Source organism: Rhincodon typus, chromosome 7 (assembly GCF_021869965.1).
Source record: "Rhincodon typus isolate 14 chromosome 7, sRhiTyp1.1, whole genome shotgun sequence".
Lineage (NCBI taxonomy): Eukaryota > Metazoa > Chordata > Chondrichthyes > Orectolobiformes > Rhincodontidae > Rhincodon > Rhincodon typus.
Window position 1 is genome coordinate 12,404,373 of NC_063338.1, and position 22,658 is coordinate 12,427,030.

At 45.9% G+C, this 22,658-nt stretch overlaps 1 protein-coding gene across 1 annotated transcript in view; it reads left to right on the forward strand.

Annotated features, from left to right (window-relative positions):
* Positions 1-22,658, forward strand: part of LOC109929169 (disintegrin and metalloproteinase domain-containing protein 23) — a 157,917-nt gene that overhangs the window by 101,825 nt on the left and 33,434 nt on the right. The window contains 6 exon segments of the mRNA XM_048598692.1: positions 2,211-2,261; positions 2,712-2,775; positions 4,846-4,951; positions 10,538-10,657; positions 11,359-11,527; positions 16,979-17,090. Coding sequence (XP_048454649.1) covers positions 2,211-2,261; positions 2,712-2,775; positions 4,846-4,951; positions 10,538-10,657; positions 11,359-11,527; positions 16,979-17,090 — 622 coding nt within the window.

A 22,658-nucleotide genomic window follows, 5' to 3' on the forward strand; every position in this document is an offset into this window, starting at 1 on the left:
CATATCCCAAATTGCTGTTGATCGGAGATATGGGTTTCTTCAAGAGGCCGTCTCGGTAAGATCTGACCCCAGGAAGGTCCATCTTGCCCAGGCCCATTAAAAAGCTGGTGAAAAGGAGCCCTTTAGGAATTACTGAGGCCTGAGGCCTTCCTGAAGGATCAAAACTGTAGAGACCAGAATTCGGGGAAACCTGGCTCCATCCCAGTTTTTTGCTCTTTACTGCCTCAGTCAACATTTAAGGAGGGAGTGTATACACAAGATTCAACATTTAACTACGATTTTTCCAAACCATATTCATATCCTAGCTTCATTACTGTGCCTTGGATCTATTTCCTTAATTGCTTTGCCCAAGCGACCCCAAACAGTTTAGAACATTGTAAATTGGCCCCCCACCTTTTGAACGAGAGGGAGACTTTGAGATTTCCAGCATCCTTTGTGTGAAGAAATTCGTCCTGACATCATCCCATATTGAGCTATCTTCACATTTCAACCTTTTCAATCCCGGTGTCATTCTGCTTCCAGTTTGCCTTCCTGTCTCTTGTGGCATCTTACGAGAAAGACCCCTGACTCCTGCTGTGCTTCACAAGGAGCTTGGGGACAGATCACTGCAAAGTCAAGTCCGATTTATGTGCCGTAACGCCAATAAGAAGTGACTCACATGGCCCTGATCTATCTGCAAATGGGACCCTGAGCTTCCAGCTGCCTGCTTGCCCCGGTTCACCGTTCTGCTCCGACTCTGCCATCTCCATCCTCGGCCTGCTACACCATCCCTTTGAAAATCAATACAGTCATAGAGTCATAGAGATGTACAAATGGAAACAGACCCTTTGGTCCCACTCGTTCATGCCGACCAGATATCCTCGATAAATCTAATCCCGTTTGCCAGCATTTGGCCCATATCCCTCTAAACCCTTCCTATTCATGTACCCATCCAGATGTCTTCTAAATGTCGTGATTGTGCTAGCCTCCACCACTTCCTCTGGCAGTTCTCTCCTCTCCATACACGCACCACCCTCTGCATGAAAAAGTTGTATCTTAGATCCCTTTTAAATCTTTTCCATGTCACCTTAAACCTATGCCCTTTAGTTTTGGACTCCCCCCTACCCTGGGGAAAAGACCTTGACTATTCACCCTATCCATGCCCTCATGATTTTATAAATCTCTATAATGTTACCCCTCAGCCTCTGACGCTTCAGGGAAAATAGCCCCAGCCTATTCAGCCTCTCCCTTTAGCTCAAACCCTCCAATCCTGGCAAAATGCTTGTAAACCTTTTCTGAACCCTTTCTAGTTTCACAACGTCTTTCCTGTAGCAGGGAGACCAGAATTGAATGCAGTATTCCAAAAGTGGCCAAACCAATGTCCTGTACAGCTGCAACATGACCTCCTAACTCCTAAAGTCAATGCACTGACCAATAAAGGCAGGCGTAAAAAACGCCTTCTTCACCACCCTGTCTACACGTGAATCCAACATCACTTCGTCTTTCCACTGGGCACGTTGTCTGGCCTGAATGTTGACTTCAGCAACTTCAGACTTCTCTCTGGTGTTGGCACCTACTGGCAGTAGGCAAGGGCTGCGCCAGAGCTGCGAGGAGTGAAAAATGCAGTGGGGGTTAGGGGATTGCACATTGTCACATGATGGAGGTGGGGGGTGGTCTGCGCAGGGTACCATTCCTCTGGGGACCGCCCCACACCCCCCCCCCCCCCCCCCCCTACAGCAATGCGCTGTGGAAGAGGGTTACAGGAGGAAGGCAGGAAAATGGGGTCGAGAAATGTATCAGCCATGATCGAATGGCAGAGCAGACTCGATGGGCAGAATAGCCTAATTCTGCTCCTGAATCTTATAGCTTCATATCTTAGGGTTTAAATATTTCGTGATGCTGTCCTTGTGCTCCTGCCACCATTCACACCTCCCCCCGGCCCATCTTTTGTTTCTTTAATTGTCTCATTTGCCTTGAACCCTTATCCCTTTTATCTTTCCTGCCCTCCGCCTCTCTTTTTATACTTTTCCTGCCCTCTTTGTCCTTGGCTCTGTACCTCTTGCAGTTCCCATGAAAGGTTATGGACCTGAAGCATTGACAGAATCAAATGGGATGCCCCTTAAGTGCGGCACAAGCTGCTAGCATGGATTGATTGGGCCAAATGGCCTGTTTCTGTACCATACACCCCGATGCAATTACCACTTTTAATCATGTTTCTTTCTTCCCCCCAGTGCCCACCTAACCTTCACAAGCAGGACGGATATACCTGCGACCTTAACCAGGTGGGTGCACTTTAGTCCTTCATACAGTCTCCTGTTGGGGAGTGATTCCAAAGCAGGTTGTGTCCCCTGCTTTTGGGGTGGCTCAGTGGTTAGCACAGTTGCCTCACAGGGCCAGGGATCCAGGGTTCAATTCCACCCTCGGGCGACTGTCTGTGTGGAACTTGCACATTCTCCCCGTGTCTGCGTGGGTTTCCTCCGGGTGCTCCGGTTTCCTCCCACAGTCCAAAGATGTGCAGGCTAGGTGGATTGGCCATACTAAATTGTCCCATAGTGTCCAGGGACGTGTAGGCCAGATGGGTTAGCCATGGGAAATGTAGGGTTACAGGGATGGGCTGGGTCTGGGTGGGATGTTTTTTGGAGGGTTGATATGGGCCAAATGGCCTGCTTGCACACTGTAGGGAATCTATGATTCAGAAGCTAAATTGACCATGGCTGTTTTTCATCTTGCAGGGCCGATGCTTCAGTGGTGAATGCAAAACAAGGAACAACCAATGCAAACTGATCTGGGGCTCAAGTAAGTGAACCATATGCCGTACAGTGTTGGTGTTTACCCCGCTCCACTTGCCATCACACCCAGTAGAGAGACTGATAACCTTTAAAACGAAACACAAATTTCCCTCTGACCTATACGAGGTTTCACATGACAAGATTTCACGTTCTAAGACTTTGACTGCAACAAACCAACCAAAATCAATATTAGTCAAAATCAATAATACACTAAAATACAAAATAAAATTGCCTGCCTTATCTTCTAATCAATAACCTTATGCCGTGTTTATATGTTGCTCTGCACTCTGAGTTGACATGTAACCTTGAGCTAATGTCCAGAGCTTCTCCAGCCGTTTGCAGGATTTTCTCAGTTTTCTTCACTCAGAATTGTCCACTGTCCTTTTAAACAAAGTTCCCCTCGCTCAGCACTTTGAGCATAAACTTTGTAAGGTTCCACTTGTGGCTCTGTGGTCTCCAACATGTTACAGTCCTTGTTTCCTAGAAATCACTTGGTGGTTAACCCAAAAACAGTACTCTTCCTCTGCTAGTCATAGCAGAACCTGTTGTGGGTGTTGTTCCCCAGCTCCCAGGAAGACTGCCTCTGAGAGTGAGAGTCATAGAGATGTACAGCATGGAAATAGACCTTTCAATCCAACTCATGCATGCTGACCAGATATCCTAAATTAATCTAGTCCCATTTGCCAGCATTCGGCCTGTACCTCCCTAAACCCTTCCTATTCATGTACACATTCAGCTGCCTTTTAAATGTCGTAATTGTACCAGCCTCCACCACTTCCTCTTGCAGCTCGTTCCATACACACATCACCTGCTGCATGAAAAAAATTGCCCCTTAGGTCTCTTATAAATCTTATCCTTGTCACCTTAAACCTATGCCCTCCAGTTTTGCGCTCCTGGAGAAAAACACCTTGACCATTCACCCTACCCATGCCCCTCATGACTTTATAAACTCCTATAACATCAGCCCTCAGCTACCTTCTCCTTTGAGGCCAGGTATTAAAGCTCACTGCCTGACCATCATCAGGGATTAGTCCTGGGAGCTCTATCTCCCATGGCTAACAAATCGCATAGGCCTATCTCCAGGCAGAGGTCAGTGCAACTTCACAACACCCTATTCCAGGGCGTTCTGTTTTATCTTATATTAATAGAGACCATTTGAAAACATAGTCGTCTCACAGAGTCAAGTGATCACAGTCACTATTTGGAGGTTGTGTACAGACGCCACGGCTCAAAATGTCATTTTCTAAACAGTACGGTGGTGCTACAGGCCGAGAAATAGTCACACCGGTTCCTCGGTGAACTGCGGTGACACCTGATCTGACACCTTATTTAGGGAATTGTCAAAGTACACTGTTGCTGTTGATCATCTGCCCAGATAAACATGAGAAAATGTGGTAGATAGGAGCAGGAGTAAGGCCGTTCGGCCCTTTGTCAGCTGGGGTGCTCAATGCCTTCTCTCTGCCATGTTATTTTGCCGGGAGCAGAAGAGGGCTCCACATGACCTGTCTGCATTGAGCTATCTCATTGGACAGTCAGAGGCTTCTTCCTGCCTTTGAAGCTATTTTCCCCGCAACTGTGTCACTGAGCGGGCCACTTTGTAATCTCTGCTTGCCCCCACCTCCACCGTGAACACCTTGGATTGGGGTTGGTGAGGGGCTGTGTGGGGCCTCCCATTTCTACTGCTGCTTCCTCCCCCTTGAGGAATATAACAAAATCTCCCACCACACCACCCCCCGGCCTCCAGCCCACACATGGGCCTCCCTGACATCACTTCAGCGGGTAACCTCCAGGTGCAGCCCCAGTAACAGCCATCATTCACAGTGGCGCTGCTGAGCCGTTGCTCCTTCTGATTGGGTCAGCCATCTCGGGGGCACGGCTACCATCCTGAATGGGCTGGGAGGCGCGTGGTTAGCCAATCAGTTGACTGTCGTCCGCAATATTTAACCTTGACAAGCATTAGCACCCGAAGTGATGGTGGGGAGGGGACTAAGTCATGCCCCTGCCCCCTTTAATAAATCCGGGCTTGGTCTACAAAAGCGTGGCGCGCGAGATTGGTGACAGCGTTTCTCATCCACAGAGGCCAGGGGCTCAGACAAGTTCTGCTACGAGAAGCTCAACACGGAAGGGACTGAGAAAGGGAACTGTGGGAAGGATGGTGAGAAATGGCTGCAGTGCAGTAAACAGTAAGTAGGAACCTGTCAGTAAGGAAAGAGGGTGCTCAGTCCCTGGGAATTCGTGCAGAACTGCTCCTGATTTGCCTGCTGATGGGTCTCTGGCCGTGGCTGCGGTGAATTGAAGGAGCAGCAGATGCGTCACGTGTCCTTAGCGTGTGACCTTGACGTTAGTTTTACGGGGTCCAGGCCTGGAAGGGCGTCACTCATTGGGGACAGGATTCGTGTCTTAGTGGGCTGATCGTGGCCGTCCAGCATGGATCCCCACACTCTGCGCAGGGCCTTGCCAAGTTCTACCTTTGCGTTTACATTAACCTTTACATTGTACTTTACAGTTACATTACTAAGGCCGTGCTTTTCCAACAATGTGCCCCCCCTGCCCCCCTCAATTGCTGGGCAGCATCTGTAGGGAAAGGAACAGCTAACATTTCACCCTTGGTGCGGGTAAAGCATGTGATTTGGGGATAGGGTTTTGAGCTAGCACCCTGACATCGGGGTCAAGTGGGAGTCAGAGTCCCTCCCTGTGTGGGGAACAGTCACCCAGCGGTGACTTGCCCCAGATTAGCCCATTACTGGCAGCATGGTAAGCTTGCCATCGTATTAAGGTGGGGTCTCGAAGCTAGGAGATGTGCAACTCTTTAAACTTCCAAGCAAAATCTGAACCCAGTAGCTAGGCCACCTTTGTGTAGAGAGGGCTCCTGCGCAGGGCAGTCTGTGGACACAGCTGTCATCCCACAGGGAGGACTTGATGGTGGGTGAGGGGAGCTGGTGGATGTCCCAGAGTCTATCTAGTCTATCCAGCGTGGTCTGAAAAATCCTGCTGTTAGTCGCAGCATCTTATCCCCACGTTGTTGAACAATTGGCAAATGCGTACGAGAGTTGCTGCTTTAGAACTGCAGTTTGCCGTGACAGGGCCCAAGCACCAGTGGTAATGCCAGTTGCCGAAAGATTCAATCATAATGTGGCACTTAACCCCAATACTAGGCGGGGATATGTGAGCAGTTGTCCCGACTGAACTGTTGAACTCAATGTCGTTTCGATAATAAAGGGTTTTCATTCAATTCTCGTGCCTTCCCCATTGAGTTAAATTAGTGAAAGGCTTTACTAAGTGGGTGCAGGGAGGAGTTTGAAGCCAGGTATTGTACGAGGTAGACAGAACCTTGGCTACCATTTCCTCTGAAAGGTAGTCCCTCTAGCAGTACAGCCCCTCTCTGTCTCTGCTACACATCAGTCTCTGGTCCAGAGACTGAGCTTGAGCCCTGCACCATTCAGAAGATCTTAGAATCCATGCAGTGTGGACGCAGGCTGTTGGGCCCATCGAGTCCACACTGACCAGAGAATGATAGCTTTTAAAAAGAAAGGTATTCCCACAAAACCAAGAGAGAGAGAAAGCTGCTGCACAAGATATCACTTCATCAGAACTTTCACTGCATCAGACTAACTGCAGATCACCACGTTAAAATGATAAAAGATTTCCTCTTTCTTGTCCTCGGTCATTTTGACAAATATGTTAAGTTGATGTCCACAGGCTAATGACCCTCCTGCCCTAGAAAAGCTTTCCTTGCTGTCAGACAGTTATCTTACAGCTAATGGAACAGTGGTATCAGAAGGAAGTCCTGTTCTAACACTTGAACCATCCAGCAGCATCACTGGTCATACTCAATGAGTTGTCCTAGTCCAGAGCCCACAAAACTGGGAACGCTGATGAAGAGAAACCAAACTGGACCAGCTATAAAAACACTGCAGTTACAAGAGCAGATCTGAGGCTGGACATCCAGCAGTGAGTAACTCGCCCCCTGATTTTCCCCCATATTCTATCCAGCTTCTGCAACGCACAAGTTAGGAATGTGTGATAGAACACTGTCCAGTTGCTTTGTTGAGCGTAGCTCCGAAATCACTCAAGACGTTCAACACCAGCCAGGACAGAGCAGCCCATCCTGATTGATACCCTTTCCAATGCTTCAAAAATTCACACCTTCCACCAACTGGCGCACACTGGGTGGCATATACAAAAACACACTGTGGCAACTTGCCAAGGCTCCTTTCATAGCACTTTTCTGACCCTGTATCTCTACTGCAAAGAGCAACATGCATGGGAACACCACCAAGTTCCCTTCCGAATCACACAACATCTAGATCTGGAAATACATCACCATTCCTTCACTTTCAGTGGATCCCAATCCTGGAACTCTTGCCAGCCCTCACCTGACCCCCATGACCCCTAACAGCACTGTGGCTGTATTGTGGTGACCTTTGTGTTTTGGTAAATGTTCGATGTTGTCTATTTGTGAGCTGTCTCGTTAATTCCAAAGTGAAATTAAGGCGCACCCTGAAAAGGGTGTAATTGGACTTCTGAGCAAGCATTTTACTATCAAGAAATGCTTATGTGATCTACGTTGCTATGGAGCTGAAGTAAAAGGTAAACAGATGGTTAACTGGGCGACTGAATTGCAGCTGCAATTCAGAATTGATCTGGCTGAGGAAGCATGGAGATTAGAGCGAGGGCTGTGTTAATGTGTGCAGTCTACAGTTAAGAAGGACAGACAGCTGATCGTAAAAAAAAACTCAGAGGTCGTGAACCCAAAAGACCACTGCTGGAGGCAGCCAATTGTTAGAGGTGTTGGTGAAAGGGACATCTGAGAATTCTGTGGCATCAAGATTGTTGTGAACTTAGCTAAGGAGGTACTTTAGAATTGTACTGTTTGATTATTGACTGCATCCAGGATCTTCAGGCAGAATGCAGCTTATGGTCAAAGCTACTCAAGGGCCAAATCCATTGATTTGTACATGAGATATCTGACATACCGGAGGCCAGGTTGAGATGTAAGATTGCATGTGGTGCAATCATATTTATATGGGCAGTCATGCATGTGCTTTTAGCGTGTGTGGTGTGTCCTTGTATTGACTATTCAAAGTGAAAGTTACACTTGTATGTGAAAAAAATTATTTGCCTGTTATTTAATGTTTGATTTGAAAAATCGGGGGCGAGTTACTCACTGCTGGATGTCCAGCCTCAGATCTGCTCTTGTAACTGCAGTGTTTTTATAGCTGGTCCAGTTTGGTTTCTCTTCATCAGCGTACCCAGTTTTGTGGGCTCTGGGCTAGGACAACTCATTGAGTATGACCAGTGATGCTGCTGGGTGGTTCAAGTGTTAGAACAGGACTTCCTTCTGATACCACTGTTCCATTAGCTGTAAGATAACTGTCTATCTGCAGCAAGGAAAGCTTTCTAGGGCAGGAGGGTCATTAGCCTGTGGACATCAACTTAACATATTTGTCAAAATGACTGAGGACAAGAAAGAGGAAATCCTTTATCATTTTAATGTGGTGATCTGTAGGGCGGTGGAAGCAGATCCAGTTATAACTATCAAAGAGAAATTCGACAGCTGTTTGGGAAGAGAAATATATTGCTGGTCATAGGGATAGAGCTATGGGCTAACTGGATCTTTCCAAGGGCTAGTGCAGACACAGTGGGCTCAATGGCATCATTCTGGGGTTCAAGAATCTCTTTTGACCATAAGACATAGGAGCAGAAATTAGGCCATTCAACCCATCGAGACTGCTCTGCCATTCAATCATGGCTGATAAGTTTCAACTCCATTCTCCCGCTTTCTCCCTGTAACCTTTGATCCCCTTAACAATCAAGAACTCTCCTATCTCTGTCTTAAATATACTCAATGACCTGGCCTCCACAACCTTCTGTGGCAATGAATTCCATAGATTCGCCACTGTCTGGCTGAAGATGTTTCTCCTTATCCCTGTTCTAAAGGGTCTTCCCTTTACTCTAAGGCTGTGCCCTTGGGTCCTAGTCTCTCCTACAAATGGAAACATCTTCCCAACATCCACTCTGTCCAGGCTGTTCAGTATTCTGTAAGTTTCAATTAGAGCCTCCTCATCCTTCTAAACTCCAATGAACTCAGATTCCTCAAATGTTCCTCATATGTTAAGCCTTTCATTCCTGGGATCATTGATGTGAGCCATTGAGATGGTGATGAGTTCCCTAGACTATGTTTGAAGGAGAAAGCAGAAAAAAATTAATTGCTAAGTTAAAGCAGAATCCCACAGTGATCAAGAGCAGTTGGTTATGCCCGGCTCATAGGCATGGTAGATAGGATTGAATTTGTTAGTGGTTGCCTTATCAAGTTAAGCCTGGGTCATGGCAAAGAATTGAACTCATGAACACTATCACCCCTCTTTATTGGCCAAAGGACCTTTTCTGCACTATATGGTTCTATGGTCACCCCAGTCTGGCAGGTCTGAGGGAGATATTGGTATGCAATCAACAAGCAGTAGTGAGATCAAATGAAAGGGCACCATAACTACATCTTAGCAACGGTTACAGTTACCTACAGCAGATACACCAAGCTGTAAGCTATGAGATGAAAGGCTGGTGAAATTCTACGTGTGCCTGATATCCTCCATGCACAATATGCAATCCCACTGCTGTCATCAGAACTATGTGATAGAACTCAAATACTTCCACAGAACTTAGCAAGCCTCCTGCAATCAATCCTCTGTAAATTTGAAATTACTCAGAAGTCTGTTGCCCGTGTCCTAACTCACAGCAAATTCTATCTGCCTATCACTCCCTGGTCTCACTGACCTACTCTGGCTCCCAGTTAATTATCACATCAATCTTAAAATTCACATCCTTGTTTCTGAATCACTCCAGGACGTTTCCCTTCTCTTGCTCTAACCTTCTGAGGTCACTGCACTCCTCTCACTTGGCCTCTTAAGCATTCCCAGTTTTAATCATGTCTTCAATTGCCTGGGATCCGAGTTCAGGAATTCTCTCCCTACACCACTCTCGGACTTGTACTCCTCCCTCAATGTGCTTCGTGAAACCAACTGCTTTGACCAAGCATTTAATCTCCCAACACTGTTTGGTAGCGAGGTGACAAATACCAAGTCTTTCATTATGTCAAAGATGCATTATGAACAAAAGTGGCTGTCAGGTATCAAGCAGGTTGCTGAGGTAATATTGTCCTTCTTGCGTTATTACTCAGGACAATTTCTACTCCAGATCTGTGAGGCAACAAGAAAGGGGGAAAACAAACAAGGAAAGGGCTTATTTCTATAGCTTCTAGTGGTTTGTTAATAGGAAGTGGTGAACAAAGAATGGAAGGCGGTGTTATTGCCTGTGTATAGTGTGTTGAGCAATTGTTTACCTGGATGTATGTTGCTCTTGTGTTTACGGGGGTCTCATTTTCACATTGCTGCTGTTTGCAGAAATGAATGTAAATGACCAGATTCTGCTCTCTTTTACATTAACCATTATCCTGGGGAACTGCTACATTTTAGAATGTAGAAGCTCCGGATGTGAACAGACGAGGCTAACTGCAGTCACTTTGCTCCAAGAGGGGGCACTAATCGTATTTTTTAATTGCATGTTGCCTTGACTGTGATACTGTCAGCCAATGGGCTGTTACTCGCTGGATTGCAATGTTATGGCCATAACTCCTTGAGTGTGAAAGTGCCTCCAAAGCTGTCGAGAGCCTCAATCATGTGGTCTTATCAACTGCCCTTGTTTTCCTCTCTCTTCTCCCTCCACTGCTGCCTTCCCCGATATCCCACACCCTTTGACCTTTTCTGTGGCAGTGACGTCTTATGCGGCTACCTGCTCTGCTCTGGTGTTAGCCGAGTCCCACGGATTGGTCGTCTGCTCGGTGAGATCACACCCACCTCCTTCTACCACCAGGGAAAGCTGGTGGACTGTAGGTAGGTGCTCAGAGTGCCTATGGGTTCTGCTTCACAGCGTTGGGATGGATGACTCTTTGAGTGCTTGGTATTGAAAAGGCCCATTTGAAAATGTGCTGTGCTGTTTTTTTTGTGCTATTTATGATGGAGCTTTAAAATGAGGACCAAAATAGATATGCACTGTGTAAAATGCAGGGGTAATTCTTTGTGTACTGTGGCAGTTGTGAACCTAGTGGTTTTTTTTCTCTGCAATGTGATAAATGTATATATATGCATGTTTGTGTATATGTTTGCATGTGTAGTCTGTGTGTGCTAATTTTCCCAAATCATGCATGTGCAGTTTTTAAAATTCTTTCCCCTTGTCTGCCAAACTTACAATGTTAAAGGTGATATATGAATGCACATTGCCCATCTACGGACTTTGCTGTTTATTGTGTATAACCACCACTGCCACCACATCGCACTGTGATTGAGATTTCCTGAACTAATGCTTTTGGAACCTATCTGCAAGAACTCTGTATTGACCGCTTAATCTATACACAACTCTCCTCATACTAGGTTAGAGCTTCTCCACCTTTACAGCTCTCTCTACTTAGTGAAGTGCCTTAGACTCACTGTTATGCCTTGTTGTTATGCATATTTCTGCCGTTTAATCCCTGTACTCTGCATTCGCTGGGTGGGTTTTGAACTCTTTCACCATCCCGTTGCTCCTTTTCCTTCAGTGGCAGTCACATTATTATGGATGACGGGACAGACCTGGGATATGTCGAGGATGGAACGCCCTGTGGGCCGTCCATGATGTGCATGGATCGCAGGTGCCAGCCCATTCATTCCTTCAACATCAGTAGCTGTCCCAGTGGATCGGCGACCAAGATATGCTCTGGCCATGGGGTGAGTACGTGAGTGCATTGCACAGCTGAATGTATTCCTGTTGGACTCGGAGACAACGTAACTCTTCCAGAAGAGGGGTGGACACTCAGTTGTCAGGAGTGGCTCGGTTGGTAGTCCTCCTGACTCTTGCGTTCAGAGGTCTTATGGTCTCAACAGCATGTAATGTATGCTGATACTCAGGTGCAGCTAGAATGGCCCTGCCTGCTCTCTCTGCTCAGGGAGAGGTGCTATTTGTGAGGAAGAGCTGGTGAGTTCTTGACAGCACCCAGCCCTCAAGCAACATTACCCGAAACAAAAACCTCAGATTATCCGCATTCGTTGCCGCAGTGCGGTTTGTGCCACGCTATTGCAACGTGCTGCCACATCGCATTATGTTAGAAAACAACGCCGGCACTTCAACAAGTTCTTTACATTGGCTGTGAAGTGCTTTGGAATGTCTTGAGGTTGTGAAAGGTGCTATGTAAATGCAAGTTCTTTCTTTCCGCCAAAGTTATAGCAACACACCCCACCTCTCCCCCTCCCCGCCAACACCCAGGGGTGGAGTGGAAGGAAACTCTGGGCGAATGTGGGACATTCTGGATTTGTGGCTTGGGATTGGGATTGGCGGATCATACGAAGCGAAGGGGTGCCTGCTTTAGTGCAGATTTATCTCCCCAGTGGCAGGGTGGATGAGGGGTTTACATGCCTTGCCAGGGAAAGGAAAGAAGGCAGTGGGACATGGAGAGATTAGGAGAAAATTAGGAGCAGATTTAACAGGAACGGTCCAAAGTGGGGGAAAAAAATGAGGAAAGAGGGAATTGGAGTCAAGATAGCAACAGATGGTTTATCAGATGGTAAAGGTATACAGAGGTATGGGGAAAAGGCAGAAGATTGGCAGTAGATAATAGAGCCGCTGCTAGTTTGATGGGCTGAATGGCCTCCTTCTGCATCATAACCATTCTGCGAAGAGCACAAGATTTAGGACTAATGGGATTGGTCATTTAAATAACTGGCAGAGGCACGTTCTGTGCTCTAAGCTTCTGTAGTTGTGCTTTGTAGGATGTAAAGGGAGATAGCCAATCATCTGATTTATCTTTAGTGACCGAGAGATGCGATGTAGAACATGCCCTCAGGGAGTTAGAAAGCCCTCAGATGGAAGAGTGCACATCAGTGGAAGGAGAGTGACGGGGGGGTGGAGGGGTTTGAATGGCCTTTTCCTCATTTCCTTGCCCAGGTTCTCTGTCTCTCAAGCTGTGCTTCCTGTTGTCTTCTTTTGCTTTCTTCCTCCAATCCTGCTTCCCCCTTTTGCTTTGCTGATGTACCCCTCCCTGGCTCTTGCATTCGTTCTGCCCAGTTTCTCAAAGGAAAACGCCCCACCGCCTTTCTGAAAAGTTATCAGCCGGTAGCTGATTGAAGGAGTCACTGAGAATTCGGAGCACCTGAATTTGACGGAGAGATACCCAGTGCTACATTTCTGCGAAGCGCGGAGTAATCCTTCCAATTGTGGATTCGTAAAGTTTGAGGCATTAGCGGCTGAGATGATTTCTCATTGTTTGCAAATGTTCATCTTGATACTGAGCAATCTATGTGGTCCCAGAGCTGGGAATAGATCTCATAGAAGGGCATCTCCAGGGAATTATAAGCTTTGCCCATCCTTTTTGTTCATGGTACCTCTCTTTGGAGGCAATGTAATTAAAGTCTGCTTTGTGGCTTCCTTTTAACGTTGCCCATGGGAGGCAATGGCACAGTGGTATTATTTGCTGGACTGTTGTAGGAGCGTTTTACCCAATCCGGGACAAAGACTGAGGAGGCAGGAAGGATTCAGGCAAGTGGAAAATGTTTATTTGAGCAGAAACCGGTTTATACAGGGAGAGGGCCAAAGGATCTTCCCCGAATGTGGCTTCGTAAGACAGATCAATGACACACCCTCTGCTTTACAAAGAAATGCAGCATTTTTATACATTACAGTAATCAAATGCAACGTATTCATTGTCCTTCCCTCTAATCCAAACACCCAATCCTGTGGGACACCTAATCAACAGTGGGCACTTCTACGGAGAGCCCCAGGTTCCCATGATCTTCTGGTATTAGCTAGACATTGTAATCTCTAGGCCTGGGGATTTTTCTATGCATCCTGTTCATTCGCATTCCAAAAGTTTATACTTCTTCGGGTCTTTCTCAGGCTTGTTTATCTGTAAGTACAGCTCAGATTCTATTACCCATTGTATTTTGGTGCTGTCTTTTATCACATTCAGTTACTCGTCTTATCTTCCCACTGTCCCAGTTACATAATGTAAAAATAAAAAGTTAGTTAGTTTTAACTAATTGCTGTAATGTTGGCTTCTGTTATAAAGTTAAATATAAGTGTAACGCTATATTATTACTTCTGCTATCAGCATTTTGTAATTTATGGGCTGTGAGCAATCTATCTTGTTTAGGGCATAAGAGAAGGCGTCTGCTAAAGCTAGTTAACCTTCACATCTCAGCTTAAATTTTTTTTTAAGGCTTGTATTATATTCTGGTTATGTATTGAAACCAACTTCTATGATTAGAGCATTTTTAGCTAGAAATGATTTAATATCGCTGGTAGCTTCAAAGAGGCAACTATTTGCTACGAACTAACTTCAGCTGCTATCCTTGCAGCTGCTTAAGGACCTAATCCAGCACCTGACGTTATAGATTTACTGGGACAATCATCCTTTCATTAAGAAAGCTGGAATTGGTCATTTATCTGTCCTAAGGCCTCCTTTTATCAGAACTGTCTCGGATGGGAACATACAGCATTCTTTTACTGCCCTTCTAGCAGTTCTGTTCAAAGGTACCATTGTATTTTACTGTGTGAACAGGCTGCTTAGTCTTGCTTAGCTTCTGTCTGCCATCTTGTAAACAGGCATGGGCTGCTTAGTGTGTTCAGGTATAAGTCACCTTACATAGCCAGATACAGGTCACCCTACAGTTGTTAATCCAGAGACCCAGGTAACGTTCTGGGGACCATAGCAGATGTTGGAATTTGAATTCAATAAAAATCTGGAATTAAGAATGTAATGATGACCATAAATTGATTGTCAGGGGGAGAAGAAAAAAAATCTGCTTCACTAATGTCACTTAGAGAAGGAAAGTGCCATCCTCACCTGGTCTGGCCTACAAGTGACTCCAGACCCACAGCAATGTGGTTATTCTTACATGCCCTCTGGGTAATTAGGGATGGGCAATAAATGCTGGCCTAGCCAGCGATGCCTACATCCCGTGAATAAATTAAAAGAAAATTTGACCCGTTTTTTAATAGAAGGGACAGAGTCTCACAAGACCTGTGGAGGCAGGATCAGGAGGGAAGAGAGACATTTTGACAGTAGGTCGGTGATCTGATGCAATGCCATCTCCAAAGGTGGGTGAACCATGGGAGAACCAGGCTAGTTGCCTGGCAGCAGTGTGTAGCTGTTATTATCGACGATTAGGGGGATGGGTAATGGGCGCTCACTGAGTGCCAGGTCTGACAGGGACACCTTTGGTGGCAGGCCGATTTGCCATCACCATGCTCCCTTGAAGGTGTTGTGGGCAACTAAAGGCCACACTCGGAGCCTAGACATACCCAGCAGGTGTATATCCACCTCCCACCTCCCCATTTTCCCCCAAGGGGCCTGCAGGCGTTGACCTGCAGATTTTTAACATTGTTGCAGGGCTCAGAGGGCACCTCTGTATTTTTGAGGCCTCATGTTCTCCTCTCTGGCGATGTAGCCTCCACCTGCCCCAGCGAGGCTGACCTCTTTCCCAAAGCTGTTCCTCAGAATCCACTGTCCTTATTTGGCTGCCCCCTGGGAGAATCTTACAGAACAGCCATCAGGCATGGGATGCAAATTTGTCTCTGCTGGGAAAAATATTTTCGTGGGCAAAGTGAGGAATGAGGTTTGCATCAAAAATTCAAGGAGCTAGGCTAGTAGATTAAAAAGCAGGACCTCAGTGGTTGTAATCTCTGGATTACTCCCAGTGCCATGTTCTAGCGAGTTTAGAAATAGGAGAATAGGTCAGATGAATGCGTGGCTCAAGATTTGGTGCAAGTGGGAGGGTTTCAGATTCCTGGGTCACTGGGACTGTTTTGGGGGAATGTGGGACATGTACAACTGGGACGGTCTGCACCTGAACCACATTGGGACTGACGTCCTTGTGGGTAGCTTTGCTGCTACTGTTGGGTTGAGTTTAAACAAGTCTGGCAGGTGAAGGTAACACCAAATGTCAATGAAACAGAGACACATCATGCTGCAGCAAAGGAAGCAAGTCACAGTGAGGTTCATCCATGTTGAGTGTCAAGAGAGTAAGCCTAGGCTGGATGGTCTTTAATGCTAGGAATGTAATAGATAAGATTGATGAGTTAATGGCATGGATTGACATTTGTAAGTATGCTGTAGTTGCCATCACAGAAATATGGTTGAGGGAAGGGCTGGACTGGCACCCAACATTCAGGGGTATAGGATCTTGAGGCGAGACAGAGGAGGGTGTATAAAGGGTGGTGGTGTAGCACTATTAATTAAGGAGGCAATTACTGTGATAAGGAGAGATAATGTCTTGGAAGGGACCTCATTCAAGGCTTTGTAGGTGGGACTTAGGAATGTTAAGGGGGCAGCTACTTTACTAGGTGTGTATTATAGGCCCCCAAGGAGGTGGGAAATAGAGGAGGAAATATGCAGACAGTTCACCCAAGTATGTAAGAGTAATAATCGGGTAATTATACCTAGGGATTTCAACTTCCCCAACATAAATTGGGATATCACGGTATTAAAGGCTTAGAGGGGACAGATATCTTGAGAAGTATCCTGGGGAGAGGTCCTGACATCCAAAACTTCTGCGTGTCCGAAGAGTGCACTGGAAGGTGGTCCTGTTGAGCGTCTGGATGAGTTTGAGTTTGATTTATTGTTGTCACATGTACCAAGATACAGTGAAAAGTGTTGTTTTGCATGCTCTTCAGACAGATTGTACCATACGAAGTGCACCAGGATAGCAGAATAGAATGTACAATACAGTGTTACAGTCACAGAGAAGGTGGAGAGAGAGATCACAATTAATATTTGAGCAGTTCGTTCAAAAGTCTGATAACAGGGGGAAAGAAGCTGTTCTTGAATCTATTCATACGTGCATTCAAACTTTTATATCTTCTGCTAACAGAAAAGGGTCGAAAAGACTATAACTGGGCTAGGAGGGTTCTTTGATTGTGTTTGTCGATTTCCCAAGACAGCAGGAAATACAGATGGAGTCAGTGGATGGCAGACTGGTTTGCGTGATGGACTGCGCTGTGTTCACAACTCTCTGTAGTTTCTTGCGGTCTCAAGAAGAGCAGTTGCCATACTATGCTGTGATGCATCCAGATAGGATGCTTTCTATGGTGCATCTATAAAAATTGGTAAGAGTCCTTGTGGGTGGTAGGATGTGTGTGTGTTGCAGGCACAGATTTGCTGCTGATTTTACTCCGATCTGTTGCAGCTTTGCAGTAACGAAGCGACCTGCATCTGCAAGGGTACCTGGGCTGGAACAGACTGCAGCATGTATGACCCCAAACGCGATGAGGCAAAGCCGCCACCGGAAGGCCCCAAGGGTTTGTTTAATTTCACTCACAGCCTCTTCCTGCAATGTTCTCGGTGTTCCTCTGCCTTTTCTTGTTGCATTTATTTGTTGCAAGGGGGATGTGTGGAATTTCCAACTCGACATTTTCACAGATCGGAACTTGAGAGGGTGGGAAAGGCAGAGCAGCTTTGGGAGGAGACATGGTCACTGCCCACATTTCTTTGGCATTTCTTTCTTACTTTCAATGCACCATTCCGTGTCTTCTCCTCCCTCTATCGTTTAGTGCCCATACACCTTGGTTCATTGAGGGTCTGTTGAGTGACTGTCACCATTGTTGTTCTCTGCCCGGTTGTCCGGGGAGGGTGGAAGGGAGGCTGAGGGGGATGTCTGACACAGTTCTCCGCCCAGAAGGAGTCGTTGACCGCTGCCCTCCCACTGTCTTCTTCATCTGTGCCAGAAGCAGAGCTCTCTATGGTGGAGTCAGATGGCCTGAACCTGGCCTCTCCATAGCTTCATTCATTGGCAGGTGGGAAAAAAAGCACGCAACGAAGGGAAGCATTGACTTGGCCCAGCAGTTCAGAAATCTCCATTGCACTTCTGTCAATCAATGCAGTGTCTCCCAGAGCTTAGTGTTTGGAAGACACAAGAAAAGGGAGTTTAGAAAACTGGGACAAGCTGAGAGGTGGGATCCTGAGGCTTTGGAAGGTGGGTTATAGTGGTGGGGGGTGGGGGAGGGGAGCAGTCGGTTTGGAGGGATGTGGTGAAGATAGAGGCAAACCGCCAGGGTGTTGAGGAGGGAGGGGATGGAATGGACTGTGGCATCTTATTTCACTTGCAGCTGATTGGAGAAGTTCAGCCTTCGCAATATTGTGGCTGGCCATCAGAAATGGATTAGGACGTAGATAGGAGTCGGGGTAGTGAACAAAAAGGAGGGCATGAGAGGCAGAGACATGGAATGAGGACATTGAACTTCACAAAGGATTAAGTAGAATGGTTCATTGAAGGTAAATGCTTGGAGGGGATTGAACCAGGACCCAACGGGTTGGGGCACTAAATAAAAATAACATGTCGAATAACATATTTTTGCCCATGATCACATCTAATAACATCATTTTTCCCTTTTATACTACAGTTTTACATTGTGTTGCTACACCAGATACAGCAGTTACTGTGATAAGCATATGTCTCACATCAGCAATGGCAGGAATGATAGTCCATAATAAGTCAATTCTATTTGTTTGCCATAAGGTGGAGTAGTCACTAGGTGACACCCTGAGCTGGGGGCAAATCTGAACATCTCCTTATGTCTGGAGTCAGGACCCTACATGCGTGATTATGTTGACAGTCTTTACTGAATTGTGCTTGGGGGATGTCCATAGAATTGGATACAATCCCTAGGTTGGTACAGTGGTTGCCATCCGAGAGTTGACCCGGGTAATGGGTATAGGTGGTCACACTGGTACAGTAGAGGGCTGCTGTTCTCTGTTTGGTCTAATGTCCATTGTTATCACATGTTAAAAGGAAGTGTCCTGTCCAGCTAAGGTGTGATTGATGTAACACTGGATCCCTGAAATGGATATCTTCCTTGCCCCACTGCCCACATCTTGACAGATGAGAAACCTGTGTAAAGGAGTGATGATGAACCAGGCCCACATGCCCTTTCAGTGGAAGCCACTGGGGTCAAACAGATTCTATTGATAGATTCCCCCTGCTACTTTACATTAGACATCTGCTTTTAAATCTCCGAGTCACTGAAGTAAAGTCTTCTTGTAAACCCCGTTTTATTTTTATGTATGTTATTTTGTAGCCCAACCCAAAATGATCTTTACAAAAACAGTCTCTAGTTCCTGCTGCTTTGACCAAACAAATCTAGTTCAACATCAGGGCAAGGACTAGATTAGTGAGCCCCAGAATTCAATAGATCTCAACCGGGTCATTACAATAGCGGATAAAACAATCTTCCGTGTATTTGGATTCAAAGCCTTGTTTCATTCAATTTCCTCCTGGAATTAATTCATTTCACAAGATAAAATGTAACTGTTTTATTAACTATACATGAAGAATAATACATTCAACAACGCAGGTGATTGAACCCTGCAGATTTTAGCTGCTGAATTTAAATTCAGCTCTGAGCTCAGAAGATAAGTTAATCAGTTATTTCCAACATCCGCAGTCCTTTCGGTTTAATGTAGTATTTAATCAGATTAAACAGTATTCAGTTCTTACAGTCGGGGATTGTGGCTCCATAACTTGGTTTGAGTGCCTAGCACTCTTGAATGTACTTTCTAACCGAGTGCTCCGTCCTATTCATCAAACAAAGAGAGCTACTCTGCCTCTTGTTTAATTAGGATTTAAGAATCAATGTTCCTTACTAAACAATGTCTTCAGTTCAGCCTCCAACTCCTGGGGGGATGGGAGTGGAGGAAGGTGGATCCCCAAACCACAATGGAATCGAGCCAATCTTACCCAGACCAACAATCCATGGAGCTCAAGTGGCTACGGCAGGATACGTGCACGTGGTAGTGATGCTCTAGGCTTTCATCGCAGGCTGAGCAGGAATCTCTGTTGCTGTCACTGGCTGCGGTTAGTGTGTGTCAGTGGGATGGGAGGAGTTGGAAGGACTTACAGGTTAATAATGAGCCTGTTTGGCCATGTTATGAACACAACCTCCTTGGTTAACAAGCCCTGACTCTCATCCAGAATCTCTGGCTGAGATGCAGGGACATTACCCACTGCGCCATAAAACCCCCTTTGCTAAGCATGCAAAGGTTAAATGTTAATATTTGGCCAAAGTAACGATTCATCATTTTCTCTTTACAATATTCTCAGTACAATATTGGATTCCCTGAATTGCACAACTTTGGTCCCTGATAGTATCTTGTTTTACGTTGATTCAGCTTATGTGCATCTGAAGTCATGATGGTCCAGAGTCATAGAGTTGTGCAGCACAGAAACAGACCCTTCAGTCCAACTCGTCTGTGCTGACCAGATATCCTAAATGAATCTCGTCGCATTTGCCAATATTTGGCCCATATCCCTCTTAAACCCTTCCTATTTATGTAGCTGCCTTTTAAATGTTGTTATTGTACTCCTCTCTCACTGTCTCCTCTGGCAACTCAATCCATACACACACTACCTTCTGTGTGAAAAAGTTGCCCCTGAGATCATTTTTAAACCTTTTCCGTCTCACCTTAAATCTTTAGTCTGAGGGAAGGAACAGTAATTAAATGAGACCAACATATGGAAACATCATTCAATCTATATTTTTATTCTAACTTTCCCTTGCCTTTTTAATCGACTTAATTTGCTATCTGGCTAGTGACCAGTAAGTTTCTTTTTTAAGTAGATAAAGTTTGAGATTTCAGATACTTACTAACAGAATAAGGCCACTAGATCACACAGTTCAAGCAAAATACCCTTTACTATACAAAGTTAGAGCATGCATAATTTGTATTCTAACATCCAGATATGTGGTAAATATGGGTCACAGTCAAACTGTGGTCCTCACAGAGCTCATCAAATAGAGTCAGGACAGATTCTATGGATTTCTCAGCAATCCTCCAGATGTTGATGGGTCACCGTATCTCATTGAAACTTTGTCTCCTGTACAGAGGACTCTTCACTTGCAAAGAACTAGCCTTATAACAAACCTCCAAAAACCAATCTATCACAGGCAGCCTCAGTGATTTCCCAGGTCCTGGTGGTTCAGTCTCCTTTCCTGGGATTGTATATGCCTGGGTATGGAAACTGCACTCTAGTGTCTACTTAGGCATAATTCAAGACAACTAGTTTCACCAAGCTGGCACTGCCCTTGGGTTTCTCCGAGTTCTAGTCTTTCTCTACTGCACTAATCTAGTCACTGCTTGTGGACTTCCTTCACCCCCACTCTCAGCACCTAGTAATAGTGCATAGCCTTCTTCTGAGCCTCCGTGGCTTTTCCTGAACCCTGATCTGAAGACAAAGCTTCACCTATAGGCTCCCAGGATTTCTCTGAGTCTGAAACATACTGCAGCAGCACCCTACTGGGGATATAGCTGCTGCTGCACAACCCTGTCTGTTGCCTTACCTTTTCTGGCCATCCTGGGCCCTGTTGTCAGTTCCTGGTTCTTTCTTGTGCACTCCACAACCCCGCGGGCACGCTCCTGATGACGTGGATGGCCGGGCCCTTTAAATGTTTAAAAAAGGCACCAAGCTTGTGCAGCCAGGACTCCTGGGGCTATGGACACATGGCATTGGAGCCTGAATCCAGACAAGTTTGGGTTTCGTAACAGAGCAGTGCTATCAACCTTAAAGAGAGTCTGCACTCCAAACTTCCACGATCCAGTACAAATGCTGAATGGCCTCCTTCAACTGTTCGTTTTTATGTTCGGAATTTAAAAAGGAGGCTTCTGTTAAAAATTGTTGCCGAGCAATTTCTTCTTGTGTTTTTCTTTCTATGACCTACTGTGCTATGATTAATCACATATAGAATTACGGTTAGCCATTATTATATTTTTGCAAAGAAAAGCTATTGACAGTGTGATGGAGATAGAACAGGGCAGTGGGGCTAATTTTAAAGCTGTTTCAAATAACCAGCACAGGCAACGTGGGCGAAATGGCCCCCGAACTGTGTTTCTATGATTCCTGCCAGGATAAATGCAGGAAGGATGTTCCTGATGACCAAGGAATCCAGAACAAGGGGTTACAGTCTAAGGATATGAAGTATACTGTTTAGGGTTAGGATGAGGGGAAATTTCTTCACCTGGAGAGTGGTGAGCCTATGGAAGAAAGGAAGAATGTGGAAGAACATGGAGAAAGCAGGAATAGGGGCTAAGTTGGATGATCAGCCAGGGTCACGTTAATGGTAGACCAGGCTCCAAGGGCAAAATAGCCTACTCCTTTCCTTATTTTTCACATTTCTATGAAGTTTGCAGACCAAAGGAGAGGCCACATCCAAGAAAACCCCGGGAGAGGAGCCAGACCTGTGAGTCACACTCGTTTGCAAGGTGGGCTGGATCAGAGAGAGAGAGAGGGAGAGAAGGGGGCAGGTGGCTGTAAATAACTTTGATTTGACACTGCTTTGTCTCTGGCGTGTCAGGAGTGCCAGAAGCAGAATTCTGGGTGAGTGATAGGGCGTGTGCAGCGCTGTGTATTTCTGCAGCATCCAGGCAGGGCAGAGTTTGGGTGGCACATTGGATAGGGGAGCAGGACATGGATGGGGACATCGTAGCATAGTGGTAGCAATGCTGGACTAATAATCCATAATGACCCGGCTCATTCTCTGGTGACATGGGTTCAAATCCCACCATTGAATTTAAGGCCAGTTAATGTGGAATATAACCTTAATTTGGTAACCAACACAATACTCATCAACCATGAAAACACCATTTAGTTTGCATGTACCTTTTAGGGATGGAAATCTGCCATCCTTATCTGGTCTGGTCTTCACATGACTTGAAATCCAAGCCATGTGGTTCACTCTTAACTGCCCTCTATAATGGTTCAAGCGCAGTTAGGGTTTGGCGGCAAGTACTGGCTGAGCCAGTGACACCCACATCCCAATAAAGTAAAATATCTAAATGTCTTAATTTGGGATAATATTAATGGGTGCTTCTCTACG